This window comes from Anomalospiza imberbis, chromosome 8 (genome assembly GCF_031753505.1).
Source record: "Anomalospiza imberbis isolate Cuckoo-Finch-1a 21T00152 chromosome 8, ASM3175350v1, whole genome shotgun sequence".
NCBI classification, from domain to species: domain Eukaryota; kingdom Metazoa; phylum Chordata; class Aves; order Passeriformes; family Viduidae; genus Anomalospiza; species Anomalospiza imberbis.
This window is the reverse complement of record NC_089688.1, coordinates 21,737,854-21,762,353: the sequence shown is the minus strand read 5'-3', so window position 1 is coordinate 21,762,353 and position 24,500 is coordinate 21,737,854. Positions and strand designations below refer to the sequence as shown.

General features: G+C 54.3%; 1 protein-coding gene and 1 long non-coding RNA gene across 4 annotated transcripts in view; one reads left to right on the top strand and one right to left on the bottom strand.

Annotated features, from left to right (window-relative positions):
* SLIT1 (slit guidance ligand 1) overlaps positions 1–24,500 on the bottom strand; it is a 59,956-nt gene that overhangs the window by 29,909 nt on the left and 5,547 nt on the right. For 2 of the 3 annotated variants that reach the window (XM_068197842.1, XM_068197839.1), the window contains exons 2-4: positions 17,439–17,510; positions 17,085–17,156; positions 16,363–16,434 (exon numbers count right to left, since the gene is read on the bottom strand). In XM_068197842.1, the coding sequence (XP_068053943.1) occupies positions 16,363–16,434; positions 17,085–17,156; positions 17,439–17,510 (216 nt within the window). The remainder of the gene's footprint in view (positions 1–16,362; positions 16,435–17,084; positions 17,157–17,438; positions 17,511–24,500) is intronic. The other variant, XM_068197840.1, reaches the window with a different exon arrangement.
* On the top strand, positions 1,016–9,744 carry LOC137478189 (uncharacterized). The gene is made up of 2 exons (XR_011001444.1): positions 1,016–1,239; positions 7,556–9,744. It is a non-coding gene; the product is annotated as an uncharacterized lncRNA (long non-coding RNA).

The following is a 24,500-nucleotide window of genomic DNA, read 5'->3' as shown; positions in this document are numbered from 1 at the left end:
AATTCTCACTTTAGAGCCTTTGCTATTTTCTGCCCGCTCCTGTGTCAGCACACCTGGAAAAGCAGCACCGTGGGGAGCAGCAGAGGGGGGACACGGCCCCTCCAGGAGTCCAGCCCATCTTCTGAGGCTGGTGGAAAGACCATTCAATGCTCCTCTCCCAGCAATGCTTCCTTATGCACACAACCTAAAGAGCACTCTGGGGAGGTTAGGCAGAGAGGACGACCCTGGTTCTCCACCACCAGGCCCAGGGACGCAGATGTGTAGCCCCAGATTGGCCCAGATCTGCACGCTAATGCCTGGACTCTCCTGCTCATGCTCTCCCTGCAAAACACAGCAGCGGCGTTGAGGGTCTAAGTATATCAAAGCTGGGATTTGAACCATTTTAATCAGACTGCCCACGCCACCATGACAAGATCCCCCTGAGCCATCTGCACCCTCCCTCACGGCATCCCAGAGGCTTGCAAAGCAGAGCTGGAGTGTAGAGTTGCCCCAGCTGGCAGACACAGGGACTCTCTGGGACACAGCTAAGGGGATGGACACTCTGCATTCAGCTTCCAACCAAATGACAGCCCTAAACCAGGGACCTGACCCCTTTTCAGGACTGCCACCTGCTTTCCAGGGGACTCAGCAGCATCATCCCCGATTTTCCAGGGACAGATTAGGGCGCAGGGACAGCATATCGGTGGCCATAAAGCCACAGGCCAAGGACCACTCTCTGTCCTTCAGCCCCTGTAGACCTCCGCAGCCCCTCAGCCTGGCCAGCTGAAAGGCTCTCCCACCTGCTCCTTGGAGCCACAGCGTCTGCAGGGCCGGGCAATGCCTGCCCTTCCCGCCGCGGCAGCGCGGGGCGAGCAGCCGCCCCGCCGGGCGGGGACAGCCCCGCTCACCCCCACGACCCGCAGGCAGCTGCCTGAGCGACCGGCCCTGGCTCACGGCCGGCAGGGAGGGCAGATGCCCTCCTCCCCGGGGAAGGGGGCGGGCGGCCGGGAGAGGACAGGCGCCAGCCAGACCGTGCCGAGAGGAGTCACCAGGCACAAGGGCAGCCGGGCGCTGGCCACACGCTGCTGAGGGCCGGCATGGTCAGCTGGTGGATGGGCCCAGCAGGAACAGGGTCCCACCTCCCATTTTGCCCCTGGAGAAGAGGCTTTGAAGCAGCGCCTGCCCTGCCAGGCTGCAGCCTCTCCCTCTCATTATTTTTTCACCGCAAGAACTATCTTATACCTTATCAATAATTCACAGGTACAAACGATAACGTTCGCTGTCATGGTCCGGGAGCCACATGTTCCCGGCGAGGGGGAAGGGGCCGGTTGCAATCGCTATTGTTAATGCCTGCGGAGCTGGGGGGAAGGCGGGGAGGATAAATATTTAACACTGTGTCTCCGAGCAAATGTCCATGACCGAGGGCTGAACATGGGTTTTACACAGAGCTGCTCCTGCCCTTGAGAGGGTCATTAGCATGTTAAAAGCCGTCAGAGCGGGGCTGATGGAAGGGCTCTGCCGGAGGGACCCCCAGCGCTCTGCCTGGGCGTTAGCGGGGATGCAAGGTGCTTTTTGCTGCTGCAGGAACATGGCGATCTCCAGCCCGCCAAATTTCCCCTTTTCTGAGCACAAAGGCTGCGCTCTCGACCGCTTGTCGAGGAGCATCCCCATCTCTGCCCGCTGCCACATCGAGAGGCATGAGGGATGAGGCACCTGGGGTAGCCCGGGGCTGGTGGGTGGCCAGGGCAGTTCATTGTGCAGAGGAATTACAAAGGGGACACAAAGAGCCACACACCACATTTTGTGTGAGCTTCCTCTCCCGGGCCGCCCGGGCCTTTCTTTTGCCATGTTGAGGGTGAGCTTTCTGTGTAAATCCCCAGGGCACGGTGAGGGGAGAATAGGTGTCTTTGTGAAAGAGGCTGGAAAATAAAGGGAAGAAAAAGAAGCAAAAGCACAAAACCCAGGCCCTGCAGTGGCAGGCGGCAAGGACAGGAGCACAAAGATTCCCAGAGGATGTAAAGACAGTCCTACAACTGGGGGATCAGAGGGTGGCAGGCTGCAAGTGCCCTGCTCATGGGGGCACCAACAGCTCCCCACAGCATTCCCTCACTCTAAGTGTCCCCAGATATGCATCCACAGTGTAACTTCCCAAGAGCCATGTCCTCATCTACAGCCCAGTTTCATATTCTTACTGTTCCAGGCACAATTTTGGGCACTGACAGGAAAACCCCACTCTGGGATAATCCAGGAGCACTCACTCTGTTTTGGCCTTGCTGTCACAGTCACTGCTGGCATCTCTCTGCAAATGGATGGGAATGGGAAAGGAACCGGTCCTGTCTGGCTCTGTGGAGGTGAGGGCAAAGGAGGAACAGCTGTGATGGACAAGGGAGGAGCGTAGGGAAGAGAGACTATCTTCAGCCACCACCAGCACTTGCCCTGTGAACTCCAAGCCAAAGCCCCTGGAAAGTTCAGCCAGCACCTAACCAGGCAAGGTATTCTAGAGCTCATAAAATTAAAGCAAAGCTGTCTTTCCCTTTACAGTGCTAGTAAAAGATATTTCCGCCTAAGATGCTCAGACAGGACTGCAGTGCAGAGGTCGGGAAGGCCACGGCTGAGCATCCCCTGGGGAGAGCATGGGAAGACCGGTGCCGGTGGATCTCCCCAGCCTGGCTGAGAGCAGCAGGGATAGCCTGGAACCCCCCCCAGCAGCCCCCCGGCTGTGGCAGCCCCATCCCTACCTGCAGACGTGCCTGTTCAGACATCAACTCACATCATCCCAGACAGAGAAGAGCCTGTGCAGCCGCCTTTGCTTTGCCAGCCTCGCAGAGTGGGGATGCTTGGGGGCTTTGAGAGCAATTAAGGATCTGGCCTGTGCTGGGGGCACTGGACTTATGTCCCCAGTACCCAGAGAGGAAGAGCAGATGGGGTGTCATCCATCACCCAGAAGGGGACACTTTATCACTGGGACACCTCTGAGCACTCAGCCCAGACCCAGAGCCTTCCCACGGATTTCTGCTCCAAGTGACACTTCCAGTTTTCAGCATTGGGAAAAGAAGTACAGTCTCCTTTGCAACTTCAAAGGACATTCAATTCACCTCTTCCCAGCAGAGTGTTCAATGGTTAATTGCTCTCTGTTGTGAAAAAGACAAATTTAATTCTAGTTTGAATTTGTCTAGTTTCAGCCCCCAGCTATTGAATGATTTTATGTTTTTTCTCTTTTCTTCCTTTCTTTCTTTTTTTATTTTTTTTAATTAATGGCATCCCTATAATCAGGCTTTCCCCCATGCAGGTATGCAGAGATGGAGATAAATTTCTCTCCTCTTGCATACACTAAATAGACTGAGCTTTTTAATTCACTGCCTTCACTGGAAGGCAGATTTTCCAGACCTCCAATTATCCTGCACTTCCTCTCTGAGCACTTTCTAATTTCCCAACATCTCTCTAAACTGTGGGCCCTGAAGCATAAACTATGCTCAGCAGAGGCCTCCCTCCTGCCCCCCAAACTGGCAACTCCCCAGTACCCAGAGCTACTCCGCACATCCATCACTGCCCAAGCTGGAAGCCCACATCCCAGAGCAGGCTTACACGATGGCTGCTAAGTCCTTTTCAGTGTAACCACATCCCCAGACACTGCTCCCCGTCTTGTAGCTGTGACCTACATTTTTTTTTTCCCCCGCTGGGTGACCTTGCATGAGGATGTTTCCCAGTGCAGGTGCTTCAGGCGGAGCATCGCCGCTAGACCAGCATCCTGCCAGCAGCACCAGCCCTGCTCCTTTCACCTACTGGCTCACGTTTCCTCCCAGACTGAGTTCTGTCACTGTGCAGGTGGTTTCTTCCCAAACTGCATCACCCACGCCGCTCAGCTCACCCTCAGCTGGTGCAAGGCAGAAAGAGGAGGCAACAAGAGACCAGGATATTGGGAGCTGACTGGCAAAAGTCAGTAGTGCCACCAAAGATTCCAAGACCACTGCAGCTTTGCAGAGAGGGTGAACATTAGTTCACCACCATCAGACCCCCACTGCACCCTGCCAAGAGAGGTGACCACTGCAATTCCCCCAGGCATTTCTACCAGTGAAGAATGCTGTCAGAAATGCTACACAGACTTTTGCAGAATATTAATGTTTTCATAGCAATATCCTCCAGGCAAGAGCAAAATGACTTGCAGAAGTCTCGGTATATCATGTCAGCACAGTCGCTAGTTATCAACCCAATTTGTCAGCTCATCAAAAAAATGATATCAGGTTTGTTTGACGAGAGCAATTTTCCATGTGGATTGGCATTAATTATCCTTTAATTCCTCCCTGATTGCCACCCGTATCGTTACTGTAGCGGGAATCGGGGATCGGTGTCAAGCTGGAGGCAGAGCAGCGGCTGCCACGGGGTGGGGAGGCATGGCAGGGATGCTCTATCTTCACTCACTGTGCTCCGGGGTTAACGACCTCACACTCACTCTGGAGGTGACAAAGTGACTGATGGATACATAGAAAGTGTCACATCCCTGCCCACACAGCCCAGGTCCTGGGCAGGGGAGTTGCTAAGAGACAAGACCAGGATGAAGAGAGTCAAGGAGGATGGGGGATAGGAGCAGGCTCAAGGCCACAATGAGGAATTCAAGCTACCTGGGTGAAGAGCCATGTTTGTGTAACTACCCCAGCCAGAGGTGGGGACCTGCCTGCACGAATGTCCCTTTCCCTAGGCAAGAGGCAGCTCTAGCCCCAGGCACAGGCTGGAGCAGGCACAGGCTGGAGCAGCCCCAGGAGAAGCCAATATTTGCTTTCTCTCAGTTAACCCTCAGACTGAGGAATGCAGGGTCACCACCTGTGTGGCTCCCTGGGGAGGCAGCTGTGTGTGGAAGGATGCAGGGATGTCCCTTTTTGGCTGTGCTGTTTGTTTTCTCAATATTTGTGGAAGGAAGCAAGAGCCGGGTGGGGGAATGTGGGGCCAAGGATGAGCTGGGAGAGCTGGTCAACAGAGCGTTGGCCGAGGGTCAGCAGGTGATGGAGGTCAGCCAGCACTTCCCAACTACCCTATGTGTCCCTGTGACACCCAGCCAGGGCCCTCCTCTGCCACCTCCCTCCTGGATGGGGAGTGTGGCTGTGGGTCTCCCTCCTGAACCTTGTTTCATTCCCTGGCTCAGCCATCTGCTTGGATGCAGCTGGACACACCAGAGCAAACCACTGCCTTCACAAAAAAACAATTTCAGGGTGAGTGGGCTCATTCCCACCAGGACCAGGGCTTTGCCAGCTTTCAATAGCTAAAGGTTCCGTGTGACGCTCACTTCCATTAAACCTGCCCGCTACTGTAGCCCTGCTCCCCCCTAAAAAGTTAAAATCTCCCACAAAATGATGTGCTGACCTACAGCACAGGTGATATTCCCAGCAGATGACTGTCTCACAGCTTATATCCTCCTCCTGCTCTCAGCCATTAATAAAACTCAAAAGCAACGACCTTGAGGTCCCTGCCAGTGACACCAAACCCCAGAAGCCCTTCACTTCCACACTCTTCATCTTATTTGGGACTGACATGCTTCCAATCAAGGCTCTGCCACCAGACAGGCTGCAAACACACAGCCCTGGCACCATGTAGCAGGTCTGGAGGAGAAATCTGGCCATTGGTGGGAGGCACAGCCCTTGGAAAGACAGGCAGGGCTGTCACCATGTCTCTAACCCCTACAGATCTGGGAAATGCAGCTGGCAGGGCCACACACACAATTTAGTTCCTGTCTCTGTGGCTCAGTTTTCCATCTGTAAATATGAAAAAATACGCTGACATCTGCAGTGGTGGGGATGTCAAACTGAGCGAGCGCCCGACCCAAGCTACTCTAGAGCCCAGGGGGAGGGCAACAAAGACTAAATATTATCATTCCTCATTGCAAATAAGACTGCAGAGCAGAAATTGATGCACCAGTGGTGCTGCCCCAGTGGGCTGTATTTGCAATGTCAGCTAATGATTGAGCTGAGGCACCTCTGAAAGCTGGAATCACACACAAAGCGGTTGTCCCCAGCCCCACATTGCCAGAGCCTTGCAGCAGGGAGTAGAGACTGCTGCACCCCATGCTCTGGGCCAGCCAGGGAAGGTGCTTCCTGTGGTGCATCTGCCTGCTCTCCCCCCAACACAGCTGGGCAGTCACAGCACCTGGGGAGCCTCAGGGCACCCCAGGACCACTGGCACATGCTTGGAGCAGCCGCCCTGCCGCAGGAGAACCAGGCAGCTGCCTGCTTTAGCATCCCGGCTCCCAGCCCCAAGCTCCTTACCAGCGGCCCCTGGCTGGGGTTGGGGTTGCGGGGGTGTTTCCCAGTCCAGGATGCCCATCTGGAACCCATTAGGCACCTTTAATCCCCCTCATCCATTCTGGTGCTGTCTGAGCTCCCCCCCACCAACACACACAAATGCTGCCATTCAAGCAGTTAATTTAAACAAATTCTGCCCAGCCGCCACATCGCCACATCGAGAAGCGATGAAAAAGCCAAACGAAGCAGCTCAAAGCCAAGGGGAGAATGGAAAAAAAAAAAAAAAAAGAGAAAGAAAGAAAACCAAAAGAAAACCACTCAGTACGGCTGATACCCAGAAAGACCAGCTGCATCCTCCCATCCCAGCCAGCCCCAGTCCTCCTCTCTCACAGGCAATCAGATACCATGCGAGCTGTGTAATTGGATGGCAAAGGATAGAGAGAGACATCTTAAAGCTTGGGTCTAATCTCATTAGCACCCGGCTGCGGGGATGCTGTGAAATCGTAGGATGCAGGAATGAGCAACATGCTGAGCCCGTGGGGAGGAGAACAAGTGAGCTGGAGCAGGAGACAACACCGGGAGGTGGAAATGCCTCCAGTCAGACAGCGAGAGCTGGAAACACCGCCGAGTCCTGGGAATGCAGCCAGCCCCCTCGCTTGCTCCTCACTTCCTTGCTCCTGTTTACCCCACGAGCACAGATCCCCACTCCTGCTATGTGGCCCCGACTTTATCCTATGATTGGTAATTAATAGCACCAGCGTTAATTGCCGGGCAGTAACAGCATGGCTGTGGAATAGAGAGGAGCTGCCATGGAGTATCACTGGGGTTGAATACCTACTCCCCATCCCACACCCATTTTGCATTTCCACTATTCTTGCCTCGGACCAGATCACTGCTGCATGTTTTGCTGGATATGTGCTGGTCCATGGCAAGAAGAATCACCAGACCACAGGCAAATATCCCAAAAAGGTGCCATAGTGAGGTCAGTTTCAACCCTCATCTCCAGGCCCCCGCTGCCACTGCAAATCTCTGTCATATAGTGACCAGCCTGGGAAAAAGCATCCCAGGTGGGGTGAAGTGGAGGGGATAAAGCACCCACTCATCTATGGGGCTCCTAGGTGGACAAAAGTCCCTTTGAGTGTCATACCAGGGATGGAAAGGTGTGAGGAGACACAGGGTCAGAATTCCCAGGTCCCTTTCCCAGTTCTGCCACGGGAGGGGTCTGGGGGTGGAGAACTTCCCAGATCTGGGATGGGAGACACTTTTTGAGAGCTATTCCTGTGCTTTCCACATTTAGTGCTCTGTCCATGCAACATAGCTAACGCCTCTCCCTCCTTTCCCCTTAGAATCCCAAAATTACCATTTCCCAAACACTCAAGTGGATGGTCAAGCTCTTTCTGGCTGCACCTCCCAGGGAAACATCTCTCCTCCAGCCCCAGGGCCTGCAGAAAGTCTGTGCCACTTTGTTTCTCTTCAAGCAGCTCTGCTTCAAATGCCATCCCTCACTGGAGGGGCAGTGAGGACCAGACAGGGAGAAGGAGAGGTGAGGAAACCATTCTAAACCATCCCTGCCATTTCCTGCCTCCCAGTTTAGAGAAAAAAAGACAGCGGGATGTCTTCAGTTACTAAGAGCTCCCTTGGGAGCAGTAAAAATTAATCCAGCTTTTCCTATCCTGAAGGGAAATACAGATACAAATGAGGACGAAAGCCTCTGTAGGCAAAGGGGGGTGCAACAACCAGGGAAGGGCCATGGAAGGCAGCTGGTAAGACCTCCTAATCCATACTCTGCTTAGCTCTGGCAGGGCAGTGGGAGTGCCAGCCACAGAAGTCTGTGTCTCGCTGGTTAAGTGAGGATAAGCCTGAGATGATAATTAATTTAACACAGATGACAATCTGGAAAGTGAATCCCCACCTCCCCAAACCCATCCCCAACACACTGCCAGCAGGGTTCCCTTGCACATGGATGTCAATCAGCACACAGGGAAATGGGCTCACCAGACCAGGACACCCTCAGCCCATCCCTGCAGGCAGGGCACAGCTTCCCCTTGGCAATGCCTAGGAGTCCTCCTGCACCGGGAAAGCCCCCAGGTGTGCAAAGGGGCATCTTTCCCATTTACACTCATCTGTTTGGCCCTTACAGCACTTCAGCATGGGGAACTTTACCCGCCTACAGCACTGGATAAAGCAACCCAGTGCTCCAGGCAGCCCACTTGGGCAAGAAGTTGGAGCCCACCAAGCCCAACTGCTGGTGTCAGGGTTGCAGGCTGTGTGGTCCAGCAACAATGCCAAGAGCACCACAGGTCCCTTGGGAGCAGAAGAGAAAGAGCATGGCACAGGCACCCTGTTGGAAGCAGTGCTGGAAACTGCTGACAGCTTGTTTTCATTGCAGTCCCAGCAAGAGATGAGGGGTTCCAGCACCCACCCGAGGGAAGATCAGCCAGCAAACGCAGGTTAATTACCTGGCTCTGCACATTCACACGTCTGTGGGATGCATGTGCAGTGGTACCAAGTTATGACTTAGCCTCTAATCACTGCATAAGACTTTTTTCTTCCACATTCTGGAACTCAAATTACCAGAGGCTAATTCTGCTCACGATTCTTTAATATCACTTTGAACTCTTCTACTATTTGAGCTGTGAAAACAGGAGGAAGGAAATGCCTTTATGCTGTGCTCAAAATGGATGGACAAAGGCATCAGCTCCTCCAAGTGCTCTTTTAACTCTTTCATGGGACCAAAGGTGGCCAAAGGCTGAATGTGGGACAATGCAGACAATGAGCTGTGAGCCAGGCAGGGAATAAATAATTCCTGTGTTTTAATAGCTGTGTAATTAGCACTGCTGCCCAGCTTTAGGAAGACTTGATTTTTCATTGCTTTTTCCCATGGTTTGCAAATTCCCATTTGCCAGTGCACCACTGGGAAGCTGGACAGGGATGCTCTGCATGATGCCATGTGGAGGAGAGGACTTTGCTGAAAGGGGCAGGGGGCTGCAAGCTGCACCTCACCACAGACTCAGCCCCTTTTGCTTTAATAACATTACAAAACCCAAATCCAAGCCTGCACCCAAAGCAAGACAGAGGGTGAGCCCAGCAGAACCAGTGGCTCAAGGAGAGAGCCCCGGAGTGGGGCTTGACGCCGTGCATTGCCAGGGAAACCTTGGAAGTGTCTCAACAGCCAGAAAACTGGAGCCGGCCGTGAGTCAGGAGCACAACGGGGTGCATGGAGGGAATGGCGCAGATTATCTCCAGGCAGCCGTCTGGCAATGCCCACTCCTGGCAGCCCCGGCTCGCTGGCAGGATAATGGCACAGAACAGAGCCGGGCCGTCCCTGTGCAGGGGCTGCAGCACCACCCTGGTGGGACGGGGCCCGGGCTGGTGGGAAGCAAAGAGGGAGGCTGCTCGTCTGCAGGTTGGGGCATGGTTGCTACCCTCACCCCAGCCCTCCTGTGCCTCTGGAGACTGTGGGTCTAGTCCCAAAATGCTTATGGAAGTGCTCAAATATAAAGAGATCATAAGAATGTGTTTAATTTGTGAGGCTTTGAGGTTGTCTGCACTTAGGATCCCCCAGTGAGCCTTACAGCCCTCCCCTCAAAAGAAGTTGAATCTGTGGCATATTAATGGAGGAGAAAGAAGAGCAGCAGGCAGTGAGCAGCTCCCTGCACAAGGGTGCTCCGTTCCAGCAGGGTTACCCAGCACAAAGCCCCAGAGGTATCCGTAAGGATGCTGTCCCCATGGGCCAGAAGCACAAGGACGTATCAGCCTGCCTCAGCTTGGCCCTTCTGTAGCCCCCTGAGCCCCGCCAAGGCTGGGGTGCCAGGAGCAGTCCCTCAGCGCCTGGCAGCCCGCCGGGGAGGGGGCTGGCCGCCCGCCCGCCTGGCAGCATCCTTCCCTAGGTAACCTCCCCACCTATTAGTGGCACATTTGTTTCCCTGCGTTTCCTTAGAGCTGTCATGAGCCACACTGACTCTTTGTTCCCGGGGGCTGCAGAGAGGCCTCCCTTCCCCTTCCCCCCAGCTGGTGTGGGGGGGTGTCTTGCAGCACACAGACCGCACAGCTCCCCCCTCCCCCCAGCTACAGGGGTAAACACGCTGCCCCTCCTCATTGGTATTCGGGGGGACACATCCCAGCCTGGCCCCCCCAGCCCTGCTCTGTCCCCAACAGAAGGAGCTTTGTTGGGGAGCGCGATGGGGTACAGCACCCGGAGTCCAAAACGTGGGCATGGTGACAGCGGGGACACTTGGCCCTCACCCGGCAAGGGGAGGGGAATGCTGCTAGAGGGGGAGCTGGGACAAAATGAGGGATGCTGGGGAAGGGGAAGCAGGGAGGTTTGCTTCAGGATAGCTGCTGTCTGCTCTGACCTTGGCACTTTGCTCTTGGACTGCAGACCTCTGCACTGAACATCAGCACATACACATCTGCACAAAGAGCAAAGGGGCACGTGCCCAGGGAGCCAAAGCAGCCCTGCTCCAGCATGGGAAGATGAAAACACAAGGCTGTGCCCACAGGCCCCTTCCCACACAGCAGCTGCAGGCTTCTGGGCACTTGCCGAGCTCCAGAAACAGCAGAAAACCTTGATGGAGGGACTGAACCTCAACCAAAGCCCCAACAGGAGTGACTGTGGGACTTGGGGATGGGTGTCTGGCACAGGAGAGCCAGGGCACAGCCAGAGCCAGCCCACCACAGTGACAGCATTTCCAGGGAGCCAACCAGCAGGCAGGCAGCAATTATCCCCCACTAAATTGAAAATGGGGCTCAGGCAAGTCTCTCCTACTGGGAGGGAGCAAAGCTGTGGCACATGCCTTCCCCAGAGAGCGTCCCCACCTGGCACCCACACCTCCCACCTGGCACCAGCATGACTACCGGCTGTGGGGGCACGGGACCGCTCCTTTATCCAGCCATCACCAAGCACGCATTTTTTTTCTCCATCTCTGCCTTCCCTATCTGGGGGCTTTCCTGGTGCAGCCCCAAGAGGAACGGTCACTAGTACAGTCTCGCAAGCAACACCTCCCACGCGCAGCCAGCCCCATCCGAGCGGGGCCTGTTTTGTTATTCCTTTCTCTGACAGCTCCTTTTTCACTTGTCACCCTGTTTTGCTACTACTCAGCTCACAGCTTCCTCTGGCGTGGTTGTGAGCCTCTCCTTCTTGAAGGATGTCATTTGCATTTTCTCAAGTTATTTAGCAGCCCTCCATTTTTCTCTGCCTGCTTTTCTAAAGGCAATTAGGGCTGGGTTTAGCCAAATGCAGGGGTGGTGCCCCAGGGCTTGCCATAATATCATCTCTCCGAACCAGACAGCACACCCAGCTGTGGTGCTTTCTGCCACTCAGCTCAAAACTCCTTTTAAATACTCCTGGGTACACAGTGGGTCTGGACCAGCCCCCTGGCCCCTCTGTCAGCTCCCAGACATAGAGCATCACTATTTCTTTGCAGGCTCTGGCCGCAGGAGAAGAGTCTCACGGGAGCGTGACAATCCCCCCAGCTCCTACAACATTTCACGTGTCCCCGGCTCAGAAAGTCACCAGCCCTGATTGAGATGTTAATGCTGTTTCTAGGGAGCCCCTGCCCTTACAGACTGAGAGCAGCACGGCAGCCCTTCCCCCTGGGCTTGGCTGCCAGCTAAGATGTGGCACCATCTCCTGCACCATTTTTGCTGGCATGGGTCCGACAGAAACTGACAGTCTGTGGCCCATGTCCTAAATCTCCTTCCTTCTGGAGACAAGACTTTTTCCCCCCTACTCTCTGCTCACTCTCTCTCAGCTCCCACTCTGCCTGAGCAAGGAGCAGCTACTGCAGCTTTTGTTGAGGGAAACCACTGGGCAGCCACTTCCAAGGGGATGCATCCATCTGGGAGTGTGACTCCCCTGCAGGAGCTACTCCCCAGAGCTCCTGACAGCCAAGCACCCACTGCTCCTCTCCTCCCTCGCATCAGCTCGGCTTCCCTTGGAGAAAAGTATTTATTTATAGCCATCCTAGCTGCCTTTAGCACATTTCAACAGCCCATGTCTTTGCTTCCCTGATGATATGCCCAGCAGCATTTCTGTCCTCACCCTGCTGCTACAGCCACTCCAGACCCCTCTTTCCTCCTCACATCCCCCATCCAGAACCCCCAAAGGGACTTAGAAACAGCTTCACGAGGAGGTTTTAAGGGGAGCTGAGCAGAGAAGGGAGAGAGCGCTACAAAACTCCTATCTCATCCTCCCTCCCACAAGGAAGCAGAGAGAAACTCTGCTTGCTTTTTCTGTTGGGGAAAAAAAAACCCAACTCCTGCCAGCTTGGGAGAGATGGTGAAAGAAGATTTACCAGCATCCCCTTGGCACCTGGTGTGCATCAGGGCTGTACTGGAGCACCATTGCTGAGCCGAGATGTGTACAGCTGCAGCACACTGGGGACCAACACCGGCCACTGCAATAGAAGAGGTCACCTCCTTGCCTGGGTAATCCTCACTAGAAGGAAAGATCCATCTTTTTATCAGCCCTCCGCTTCGCAGGAGATGTGCTCTTCCCCAGTGAGCTGCTGGGGGACCCTGGCTTTCCCCCCTGAGCCCACAAAGCTTTGTTCTTCCGTCCAGTGCTGACAGTTTAATTAAACCCAGTTTGAGAATGGGTCACTGAGGTCAGGCGCTCTCCAGCGAAACCTCAGATCAGCACCATTTCCAGCCACCAGGACTGCTTAATGAGTTATCCGCTCCTTGTGGGGGACATAAATAAAGGAGGCCATGCAGGGAGTCCCCCTGCCTCCTGGCCCCACTGCCAAGGACCACCCCCACTATCTCAGACTGAAATGGGCTCTGGGCAGGCGTCAGCTCAATATTTCCAAATTCCAAGGGGAAAACATTCCTCTCCAGGCGTCTCACCTCCCCCATGCCCTCATTTGAGGTTTGCTTCCCGTTGGCCCTTTCCTGCCATTCCCCAGTTTATTTAAGCCCCGACGGATCAGGTTTAACTCCAACCCTTTCCATTATCCCGATGCACAAATGCTCTGTACAGCCAAGTTCCATGTAACTAATTGTAGCTCGAGCCGGGCTGGGAGACCACAACGTGGATTGGGCTCTGACACTCAGGAGGTGGATAAAGAGCTCTCCATCCTAACCTGAACCTGAAGGACTCCTCTTGTGCTCCTGAAAAATTTTCATCAGGTTCAGCAGGAAAGGGAAACTGCTCTATGGGTATCACATACCCCTAATTCAACAGACTTGCCTTCATCTTCTGTGTTACTGATGTGCTGAAAAAGATCCATCAAGACTATGTCTAGAAAAGGCTGGAGCATCCAGGCCAGCACCCAAGGGCCCATCTAAGCCACCCCCAGCAGCTCCTGCAATCCACCCCTTCCTTCCTGCTTCAGCTGCCACCAGACAGCCTCATTTCCTAACCAAACAGATCTCAGCCTGACACATTCAGTCAGTTTTTGCTAATTCAACACCTCCCAGTACAATGGTTGAGGACATGAGGACCTAGCAAGGACTCCAGAACTCAAGAAGCATGCCATGGGTGGCTGCAGTGGGCAGGTCAAGGGGAAGCCTCTTTGCTGGAAGTGATCTGGAGATCAGGGTTTGCAAGAAAATGGTGCTGGTAAGAGCCTTCTTTTCCTAGACCAGCACAGGTCCTGGCCTGTTTCTGGGCAGGGAGGGGGTCTTGAGGAGTGAGGCCACCCCAGATCCATTTCAGCAGTTAAACAAGTGCAAAGCCCGGTGGGGAGGCTCCAATTTCGTTCAAGGAGAGCTGATTTCAATTTAGCTTAAACCTGTTCCCCACTGACTCATATCCCTGTAGCCTGACCCGAGTTCGCAGCAATTTAAGTGCGTCCTTATGACCTCCTGCACTGGCTGGACTAGCACTGGTCCAGATCCCACCTCCTGCTCAGTCAGCATGTGTGTCTAGACAAGCCACCCTGAGCACCCCTTGCCCTGCCATCCCCCCGAAACAGCCCTGAGCACCTCAGCAACAGGCAGCCTCAAGGAGAGGGAGCAGCAGGTCCTCTGGCACACAGGGCTGTGTTGCACAAATGCAGAACTCGAGGATCTGCTAGGACACTGGCTCCTGATGTGCTCTCTGGGCAGACCCCAGCGCTGCACCCCTACCTTCATTAATGTGTGTGGGGGGACCTACTGCAGAGGAGGCTGGAGGGTGCCTCAGTGTGTCCCCTGTCCCTGTCCCATCGCTCTTCACAGGGACCCTGTGCTCCAAGCACACATCAAAGCTCCCCAAAAGCTAGAGTCGAGGAACTCCAAAATCTGAGCCCATGCACACAGCCCTAGATTGAACAAAAAAAGCTCCAGCTGCTGGAATCCAGGCAGTTTGCCATGGCAGAAATGGTCAGAAAACAACTTCAAGAAAGAGTGGGAGGGAAAAGGTTTGAAATAACCCTCACATTGCAATAAGCAGTAAAACAACAGGATGAGGCTGAAATGCACCTGAACATGAGGCGGCTGCAAGGAGCATCTTGCACAGCCCTCTTAAACCCTCGGTGGTATGTACAGCCCTGTGCACACCCTGCGTCCCGGCTCCACACGAGCCTGGCAGCTGTGTAGGGGCACACTGTATGTGTAGGAGACACACATGCTGCTCTTCTGCATCTCCACAATGAATTGTTAGGTTCTGCTTGTTGAAAGAGCCTGGTGTTAAAATCTAGAGAAGATGAAAAAGGAAACATCAATATTTGTAAAATTATTCTCTTGCCCGTGTTTCTGTTATGCAATGGGTGGCTGGAGGAGGATGGGCCCTTGCTGGCGCCATGCTATGGCACAGCTGAGCTCAACAAATGCCATTTGGTAATTAACTGAACGCCTGTGCTATCAGCTGCCATTACCTAGGCCCATCTTTGGCACCTGTCCACCACTTCACATATCCCATACTGGCAACCCACACAGCGTTTTAACCCTTCATTACACGCCTTGGGCTGGACTCTGGGACTGACTCCCTGGCTGTTGGAAGAAAACAGCTCAGCCACAGCCTGACTGCACAGGCAGGGCTGCCTGGCCCCAGCAAGGCCATGCCTGTCTTGGGAATGTCTCAGCACATTTAGTTATTTCATCCATTCCTGCCTTGCCTCAGCGGGGACCTGGCATCCTCATGTCACAGCTGATCAGTGGAGATACAAGATGCTGCAAGCAGAAAGCTTGTGTCCTGGCAACTACCATCCTAATCCACAGGGTATAAGCTGCTTCTCTGAGTGATGGAGAGCACCCAGCCCCAGTCTGGCATGCACCCTCTGCTCCTCACAGCACCCTTCCCAATGTATGTGGTGCCTGACATAGCTGAGAGCCTGTAAACACTTTGTTTGAACAATGCTGGCACTGCTGAAAGCACCATTGCCTGAGCAAAACAGCCCCAGGCAAGGGAAACACAATATGGAACAGAGAATATTTATCAAAACCCGAGCAGCCCTCCCCAAGCAGCCCGCTGCTTCACAGAGGGAGGAGGAGCAGAGAGATCTGTGGAGCTGGGGCTTGCACAGCAGGAGACAGTCCCTGGAGTTGTTTCTGCAGGTGCAGAGGGACAGGCAGGGATGGGGACAGGTAGAGCAATGCGAGGAGGGGGCAGCAGGCATGAGGGGCTGGATCTGCCCCGGACAGGGCTTCCCCCTCCTTCTCCAGACACCTACAGAAAGGCAGCTCCTGAGCAGGGTTGTGGGGCTCTCTGTTCCCCATGGAGGTCTCTGGGCAGAATGTGACCCCCTTAGGGACACCCTCTTTCACCCTCCTTTCATGAGAACCTGGGCTAGTGTGTAAGGGAACCCTGCTCCAAAGCCCGTGATCCACACCCAGGGAGGAGGCTGAGGAGCTCTCAGCGCCTCTCCACCTGACACTGTGCAGGCACAGCTCAACTCTGCAATGCCAGACCCAGCCCAGACTGCCAGCGCATCATCCCATATCCCCATGTGTTACAGGGACATCCTTAACACTGCCAGTCTCAGGTTTCCTGCAAGTCACAGCCCATTTCCCACCTTGCTGCATGCTCGGCTCACAGAGAAACAGGGGTGACATTCCCCTGCCATGTGCCGAGCCCTCACTGGGACAACACACCCATAACCACCAGCACACCTCCCCCAGGAGCAGCACCCTCCTGAGGCATCAGCGCCCCTCCAAACTCCATGGCAGTCCCCCAGGTGAGCCCACAGCACTGCTGGGCAAGGGAGCCTGTGGACACAGAAGTACTTACAGCCGCGACAGCGCCTGGTTGTTCTGGAAGAGAAGTTCGGGCAGGGTGTGCAGCTGGTTGCGGTTCAGCCGTCTGCAGGGAAACAAGAAAAGGGTCAGGGTTTGGAGTACAAAGCAATGACCCCATCTGCAGCCCAGCTGGATGCATCACGCAGAGCTGGGTACTTTGGCCCGCTCAGAGAGGCCAATAGAGCAGAGCATCCCACCTGGCAAGGACACCCCCATCCTGCTCACCACAATCCCAGGCGGGGACAGCCAACGGGGCACTAATAGACCTATTCACAATGTTGTAATTACACGCAGAGAGGACTCCAAGCTGTTAACTGCTGACTGCTGCTTAACTGCGCTCTTAACCTGCTGTTCGCTCAGCTCCTCATATTTGCTCGAGCAGCTTGGGATTTTTAAACTGCTGAGCTATTTTACTGAGTGCTGGACCAGAACTTACAGCTCCCTTGCTAACACACAGGACACAGCTGATGCAGCAAAAGTCATTTGTGTTTAACCTGCTCCTCACTTCAAAAGCATCAGAAAGGACTCTAAGATCTATAGAAACAGAAATAGGTGTGCTTCCCAAACTCTAAAATACCACTGCCACGCAGAAGAGAAGCTGTTTGAAGTCAGGCAGCACTGATACATTAGGGTTTAGGGACAAAAGGAAAGGATGCTCTCTGCAACTAAATCCAGCAGCCCCTCACCAACCTCCCTCCACAACCAGATACTCACAGCCGCTCAAGCTCCTTCATGTCATCAAATGCCCCACGCTCCACCATGCTGATCTGGTTTTCCATCAGCTGCCTGCAGAGAGAAGGGGTCAGCTTTCTGCAAAAGTGGTCCCCAGTGCCCCCATTACTTCTTTTGACCCAGGGCACCTCAGTCCCATTATCCCTTCAACACAACCCAGACTCTTCCCACTCTCTCCGAGCTGGAAATCCACCACGCTCAGCCCAACACAATACCCTCCAGCCCTGCTGGCTGAAGCCCACAGAAAGAGGCTAACTCCAGCAGTCCTAGGGGGGCCACAAACCAAGCACAATATCCATCAAGGTGGGGGCATCTGGCCCCTCATCAGGAACTCACAGGACACGGAGCTGCTTCAGTCCGGCAAAGTCATTCTTGTTGATTCGTGTTATGTTGTTGCCATTGAGCTCCCTGCAGAGAGAAGAGGAAAAAATTAGCAGGGAAGCACTCAAGAGGTAGCCAAACACTGGGCCTCCCCAGTACCTCCCCAAAAACGGCAGGCAGGGCCCAAAGGATAGTAGGGGCTGGTGCAATTCTGTGGCCCCTCACCAGGAATGGCCCCTGACTCCAGAGAGGACCCTCATCCTCAATGACCAGCAGTGCTGGGCACACAGAAGTCTGGCTGTGGCTGTGTAAGCTGGCATCTTTCATGCACCATAAGGCAACAAGAGGAAGGGGCTCTCTCTCTGGCTCCTCCCTGTTCCCTATGCCTCCCCTGGGATGCATGTCACCCCATTCTCCAAATGTAGCTAACACCCGGTAGGGTCATCCCAAATGCACAGACTTGTTTAGAGAAGGCAAGGGTAACCAGAAACAAACAGAAGTCCCCAGAACAGCAGGATCCCTGCAAATACCCAGCTGCAAGACACCTACAAGTGTAAGTGACACTTACATGATAACGGCTCCTGCCATTATCCGTGCATCACAACCGGTTCATGCACAGCCATTTCACACCTTCTACCTGGAGAATAAGCCACACTCAGGTTTCACCTGCCAAGAGAAGCTTGCACAGGACAAGCTGCTTTGTGGCATCACTCTCTCATTCAAAAGCCCTGGGTGAGCATAGGGACAGGCAATGCAGCCAGAAAGAAGATGCTTCCCCTCCTTGCTCATTCTGTTGGTGGAAATAAGGGATACCCACACCCACACATGGCCTCGGTCCTGCCCAGGCTCTGCTGAGCACCAGGACAACATGTGTCCCACTGCTGGACACACTCGTGGCAGGGCCTCTGCTCCCAGCCTGCTGGTTACACCTTCCCCACTCTCCTCAGCCATGCTCTCCAGCATGCTCTTGCTAGGATTATCCTGCTTTAAAATACATCAAGCCAGAAGCTGCAGAGATTTGCACCTCGAAGTCAGCTTTGCAGTGCCTTTCTGCATTACAGGATGTGATTACTGTGGGAAAAGCAGGACCATCAACCCTGGGACCCGGAGTCTGTAGAGCTGGGGATCTCTGTGCAGCCCCCTATTGCAGGAGACAGTCTCCCCGATTGGCATCACAAAGCATGGCAGCGTTTGCTTCTTGCCATAAGCCAACCTGCCCAAGGCATGCGCTGGGCATGGAGGATGCCTACATGAAAGCAGAGCCCAGGGAGGGTTCCCATGCTTGAGACCCACTGCCTGCACTGAACACAAACACAAAAATCAAGAGGAAAACAAATAAACTGCAGGAGAAGTCAGGTGAAGGATGAGCTGCTGGAGCCAGGGAAGGAAAGAAAGTGCCACCATGGAGCAGCTTGGGATGCTTGGGCAGCACCACGGGGGGTCTGTAACTTCCCGAACCCTGACAGCGGGACCAGGGAGCAGGAATGCCTCGTGTCACATGACTGGCTGAATACACAGTCCATCATTCCCACCCAGAGCCAAAGCTTCCCTCCACCGGGTTCTGCAGCCGTGCGAGGGGCCAAGGTCAGCGGCGGGCTGGCCTCGGGGCCGCCGAGCAGCGTGTAGGGCCACCGGGTGCAGCCAGCGCAGCCGCGCACCCCGGGGTGCTGTCATTGTCCCGCTGAAACGGCTGATAATGGCTAATGAGTTCCAGCTCGCCATTATAGCCTCGTAATTACAGCGCTATTCAGCTCCGCGATTGCCGGGCTCCTGCCATTATCCAGCCGTGTGTGCCTGCGTTGGGAAGGAGGTTGGGAGAGCACCGTTACTAGGACACAGATGAATGCAAGCCGGAATGAATAGAGGTTCCTCAGCCCCAGTGATTAAACTGAAACCCACAATCGGGCTCTGCAGCCCCACGACTGCCGCGGCTTCCAGTCCGACCAGCACGTAGAGAGCACAGCAGGCTGCCGGGGTCGGGCCTCCAAATCAGAAGGACCTGACCCTCTCAGTGGGAGCAAAAGCGGTGGTCAGTCAGGCTGTAAATCCCAGGTACGAAGCTCTGGGGTGTGTCACACGTTTTAGGGACATTTGTCACCACAAAGGGGGTCGTTTGGTAGGTACAGTTGTGTGCCCACCTCCTGATGGACCACAGCTCTGGAGTCAGCTAAGGGCAGGGAGAAATCACAACTTCAGGAGTGGTTTTCTCCAAAATGTCCTAAAGGTTCCTTGGCAAAGATTGCCTGGAAGATCCCCAGGGCCAGGCTGGAGACAAAGCTGGAGGTCATGGCACCCATTCAAGCTCCTGTGAAGGGAGGGGTCCCAGCAGGACTCCCATGTCACCTTCCATTAAACATACCTAACATTAATTACTCTGGCTGCGTAGCCAGAGGACAATTCCAGCACAATGCGGAACTGGAAGTTGAGACATCTCCAGTCCTGCAGAGGGACGGAGCAGAGAGGCTTGATTTAGAACTGCCCAACCTGAAAGCCAGGACTTAGACTTCAGCCTGCAAAGCCCAAGGTGGTGCTGTCCTCAGAGCACCAGCATTCCAGAGCCTTAGCCAGAGGCAGAACACAGGCAAAGCACGGAAACATGAAGAAACGTCAAAGAGCCATGGAAGCCACGAACTAAACATGGCCAGTCAAAACCAGGCTCTGCCCTCTCTCCAAGGCATCTGCTGGGACAGTGCAGCCCAAAGGCTGTAGCACCAGAAGGCACTGCCAGGACCAGCTACCCTGGGGTCTGCTGCCCACACAACCCACCCCAGCCTCTGCTCCCTGCATGCTTGCTGAGTTGAGCATCCTTGGGGAACTTCAGCAGTGGGGCTGGTGGCAATCCCCAAGTGGGGCTGTGTCTCAGGGCCCCTTGACAGTCCTCCTCCCTCAGGGACCGGCTCTATGTGCTCCCTGACAACTGCTCCCAGCATCCTTCCATGCCTTTGTTCAGGTAAATGATGGCCTTTGCAACCAAGATGGGAACGAACAGCAGGTAAAGCTTATTTGTAAGGATGCCGAGGCAACACTGCCATTTAACTTCATGACATTTTTTCCCCTCTGAACCCCCTTCAGTTCCTCATGGAGATAAATTACAGTCTGCAGTGCCCAGAAAGCCGGATCCCTGCTGCTCAGCTGCTCACCCACTGCCTCCATGCCCTTTCCTAGTGAAGCAAAACACTCTGCCCTGCTCCACACAGCAGAGCTTCAATAAGGACTGATGTGTCTGGGGAGCTGCCCAGCAGATTGGTATTTCTGGACTGTGACTTGAAAGCAGAAACACAGGGCGTGCTCTTTCCTCACTAATTCAAAGGATTTAACGCCGGAAAGCATTCTCAAGTTCATTCAGGCTGCCTTCCTCTGCCCCCCAGCACCCCAAATCTCACAATGCTGATGGAGAGAAAGCAAATTTTCATTTGCAACCCTCAAGTTTCAAAAACCCCCCTCCCATTTCTCCCTGGGAAGAGGAAAGTCATTAAAACAATCAGTCCCTTTGCTACATTGCTTGTGGATCATCCCACTCCCAGATGGGATGTCTGTGCTGCAGCAGGGTTCGTTAGACTGGATTTGCATAGTCTGGGTTTATATTTGGTTTCTAGCTTTGGATGGCTTTATCCATTCCCAGGGGGTCCGATGTGTCTTTTCCCTTTGCAGGGTTTGGAGCTACACTAACTCAGTAACAACCTCAGAGAGCACAAATGCTGAGAGTTAATTTATTAAATACAGCCAACATGAATGATATTTCCCTGGGCACTGATTTATCAGAAGCGGAAAGGAGCAGACAGTGCAATCCCAGGATCCCTACTCCGTTGCAAAGCATCAGCTATTCAGCACACATGTGACTCCCGTCCTTGTGGCTCAGCTCAGCTCTGCTCTGCTCTCCTGCCGAGGCAGAAATCCTAACTGCTCTGCTCCCCGGAATCCCGCTTTTAAGAATGCAGAGGGAAAGTCTGTGAGATGAATTCCTGCATTTGCACCCACCAGCACCAAAATGTGCCCTGGCCCATCAGGGCCAGCACAGAGCCTACAGCTCTGGGCAGTGATGCAGTGGCTGGTGGAGAAGGATCTGTGCTCCTGTGGTGCCTGCTGCAAGGGCTGCCCCTGCCCTGGTGCCCGGTGGGGTTGGTAGGTGCATTGTCCATGAGATCTGTCCCTCCCTCAACAATCTTCACTACTCTGCCTTTCCTGCCCCTGCCTCAGAGCGCTGGCCCCCAAGGGCATGGCTCCCCTCCCAGCAGCTCCATAGCCCTCATCCCAGAGCCCTGACCCCAGCTGGAGCCTCAGTGCCAGATAATAATCAGGGAAGCAGAGAAATGAAGGCTGGAAGGTCACACACCCCACAGCAGTACCTCTGCCACCCTCCATCAATCCAGGCAGATGCAGGCATTGCTCCCCTCAAGGACAAGAACTGACGCTACCCTGTGCCTTATTCCAGCACATCACTGCTCCTGCCTCCAGGACCGTTACCAAAACTCTGACCTGAACCCCTCCCACAGCACAGAACCCCATCTCTGCCTGCCCAGGCCACCAAGGTGCAGAGATCTGGCTGCTCCCTTGCCCGTGCAGGCCTCTTTCCCAGCCCACTTCCCCCGCAGCAATCCCCCAGCCCCAAGGGCACAGCTCTCCCTCAGGGCCTCTCTGACTTGCAGGGGCAGGACCCGCTCTGTTTGCGTTTGTGCTCCCATTCCACATCTGTGCTTTTGGTGATTGCCTCCCACGAACACTTTCCTCGAGTCCCCAGGCAACAACTTCCTTTCTGTCAGCTCATTCCTCCCATTCACCAAGCCCACTCTGAAAGCTCAGCCCATTCTCCAGCCTTCTTGCATCTCTCCCAGCCTGGTGGCATCTGCAACTGTCAGAAGCAGCTCGTGTCCCATCACACAGACTGCTAATGGAAACATGGATGAGGCTTAGACTCCAGAATGACCCTTGTGCTCAGCACTGGGGGACAGAGCAGCTGCAACCTTTCATCCTACACTTTTATTGCATTTTTCAAGTCTTCTCAAGATTTCACCCGGCTGCTTGAATGTAACTTAGCCCCAGCACAGGCTCACTGAGCTGCTCAAACAAGGAAATGTGGGGCAGAGGCCCTTCCCAGTCCTGTGAGAGCTGGTCCCCTCCAGCACCAGCACCACATTCCCCAGCTCTCTGGAGCCCATATGGCCATGCCTGGGTGCTAACTCCATCCCCTCCAAGGCACCAGGGAATTACAGGGTGCCGCTGCCCACTGCTCAGAGAGGAGACTCTGGTCACACACATCCTGGGCTGACACAGCTGCACAAGGGGCTCAGCACCTTCTTCTCCTTTTCCATCCCACCCCTATCCTGACCAGACCCCTCAAGAAGAGCAAAGATTCCCAAGGGATACACGGAAGTCCCTTTAGGGTGTTGCTCACAGGGTGAATGCCTTGCCAGCCCCATCCCTACCAGCTGCCTGCAGGTGCCCGACAAGCAGAGCCAAGAGCAGCTCTGTGCTGTTTGGGCTCATCTGGGAATCACTGCCCTTAGCCAAAGGGCAGCCCAGCCCCAAGCACAGCCATGGTCCCCACAGCACAGGAGGCTCTGTAGGCTTTTACGAGGTACTACAGCAGGTTAGCATCACGACAGATCTTTAAGCATTACAAACAGCATCGATCATGCAAGTAACAGTGAGGATCCAGAAGGCTTTCTGTTCTCCTAACTTCTCTCTGGGGTTTTCATGCCACAGCCATTAGCTGTTCGCAGTCAAGGAATGCTTTACATTCACACAGCATTGTGGTGTACCACCTTCAGGTTAAAAATTAATAAACAACCTCCCTGAACCCCAGCGGGAGAGAGAAAATGCAGCAGGGCAGTTCTGTATCACAAACGTGGAAACTGACACTCAGCCAAGAGAACAGATTTTCTGGGATACCCACAAAATTTGGCTTTTTACGCTGTGCTGAGTAGCCTGGTGAGGGGCTGCTCTGTAGCTCCTCTGCTTCCCAGGGCAGGGGAGGCTGCCCAGCCCTCAGGCTTCATCCTGCCACTCATTGGATTGAGTTCCACTTTGCATCTCTCCCAGCAAAACCTCTTTGGCTTATCCCTCCTGGAGCTGCTCACACCAGAGATGAGAGGACAAGTGCACCTGAACTGCTTAGTTATAGACGCCTACTCAATCCCAGACCAGATGGGTCTCCTGGAGCATCCCATTTGGGATGTAGGCTTCCTCCAGCCAAGAAATATCCAGGGTCAGGAGCTTGCATCTCTCTCACTCTTGGTGCCCAGGGCTGCTCCTTGGCTGCATCGCTTTAAAAATTAATCTTTCCTTTTTCTGATCTTCCTCCTCTAGCAGCCTCTCTCCCCCATAGGACACTTGCATCTGCTATTTTGAGCAGCAAGTGCATCCAAAATGCATGCTAGGGAAGCAGGCAGTCAGCACAGCCTCAGAGCCTGAATGTAGCAGGGAGGTCTGAGATGATTCTTGAGGGGACAGCCTTGGGCCAACCCCACACCAACACCACGGAGAAATCCCCTCAACCCAGCTCATTTCCTTCTCACTTCCAGCAGTGCCACGACCCCAAGGACCTGGCTATCCTTACTGCTCACAGTGCTAATTGGCATCCTGGTGCTGTACAGCAGGAAAACCTCTGCTCCTCTCCCCACTCCTACCACTGCCATCCCTGGCTGTCCCTCGAGTGGGGACAGGGGCCAGCTGCTGGAGCTGGCCTTGGAGCTACTCGCACTGGAAGCCTGCCAGGGAGCAGTGATCTGGGTCCGACATCCCCTGGGATGAGGCCATTTGCTAATGCACAACTGTGGTTTTTACTGCTTTTCAGCAAAACACACAGAGAAACCTCTCCTTGCCTCTCAGGTTTTATAAAAGGTTATTTCAGTAGCAATAAAGACCAAGAGGATGTGTCTGCAGCACCAAGTACCTCTGGAGTGGGCAGGGAACCATGAAGGACTCCGAAGCAAGACAAAGACAGGGCTGCCTTGGTTGCCCACATGCACATCCTGCTCCAGTACTCTCCTCCACCAGTCTGCCAGAGAGCAAATCAGAGCAAGGATACAGGAAAAGCCCCTCTTCATTGGGAGGCCACGGGCTTGTACACCTTTCCCT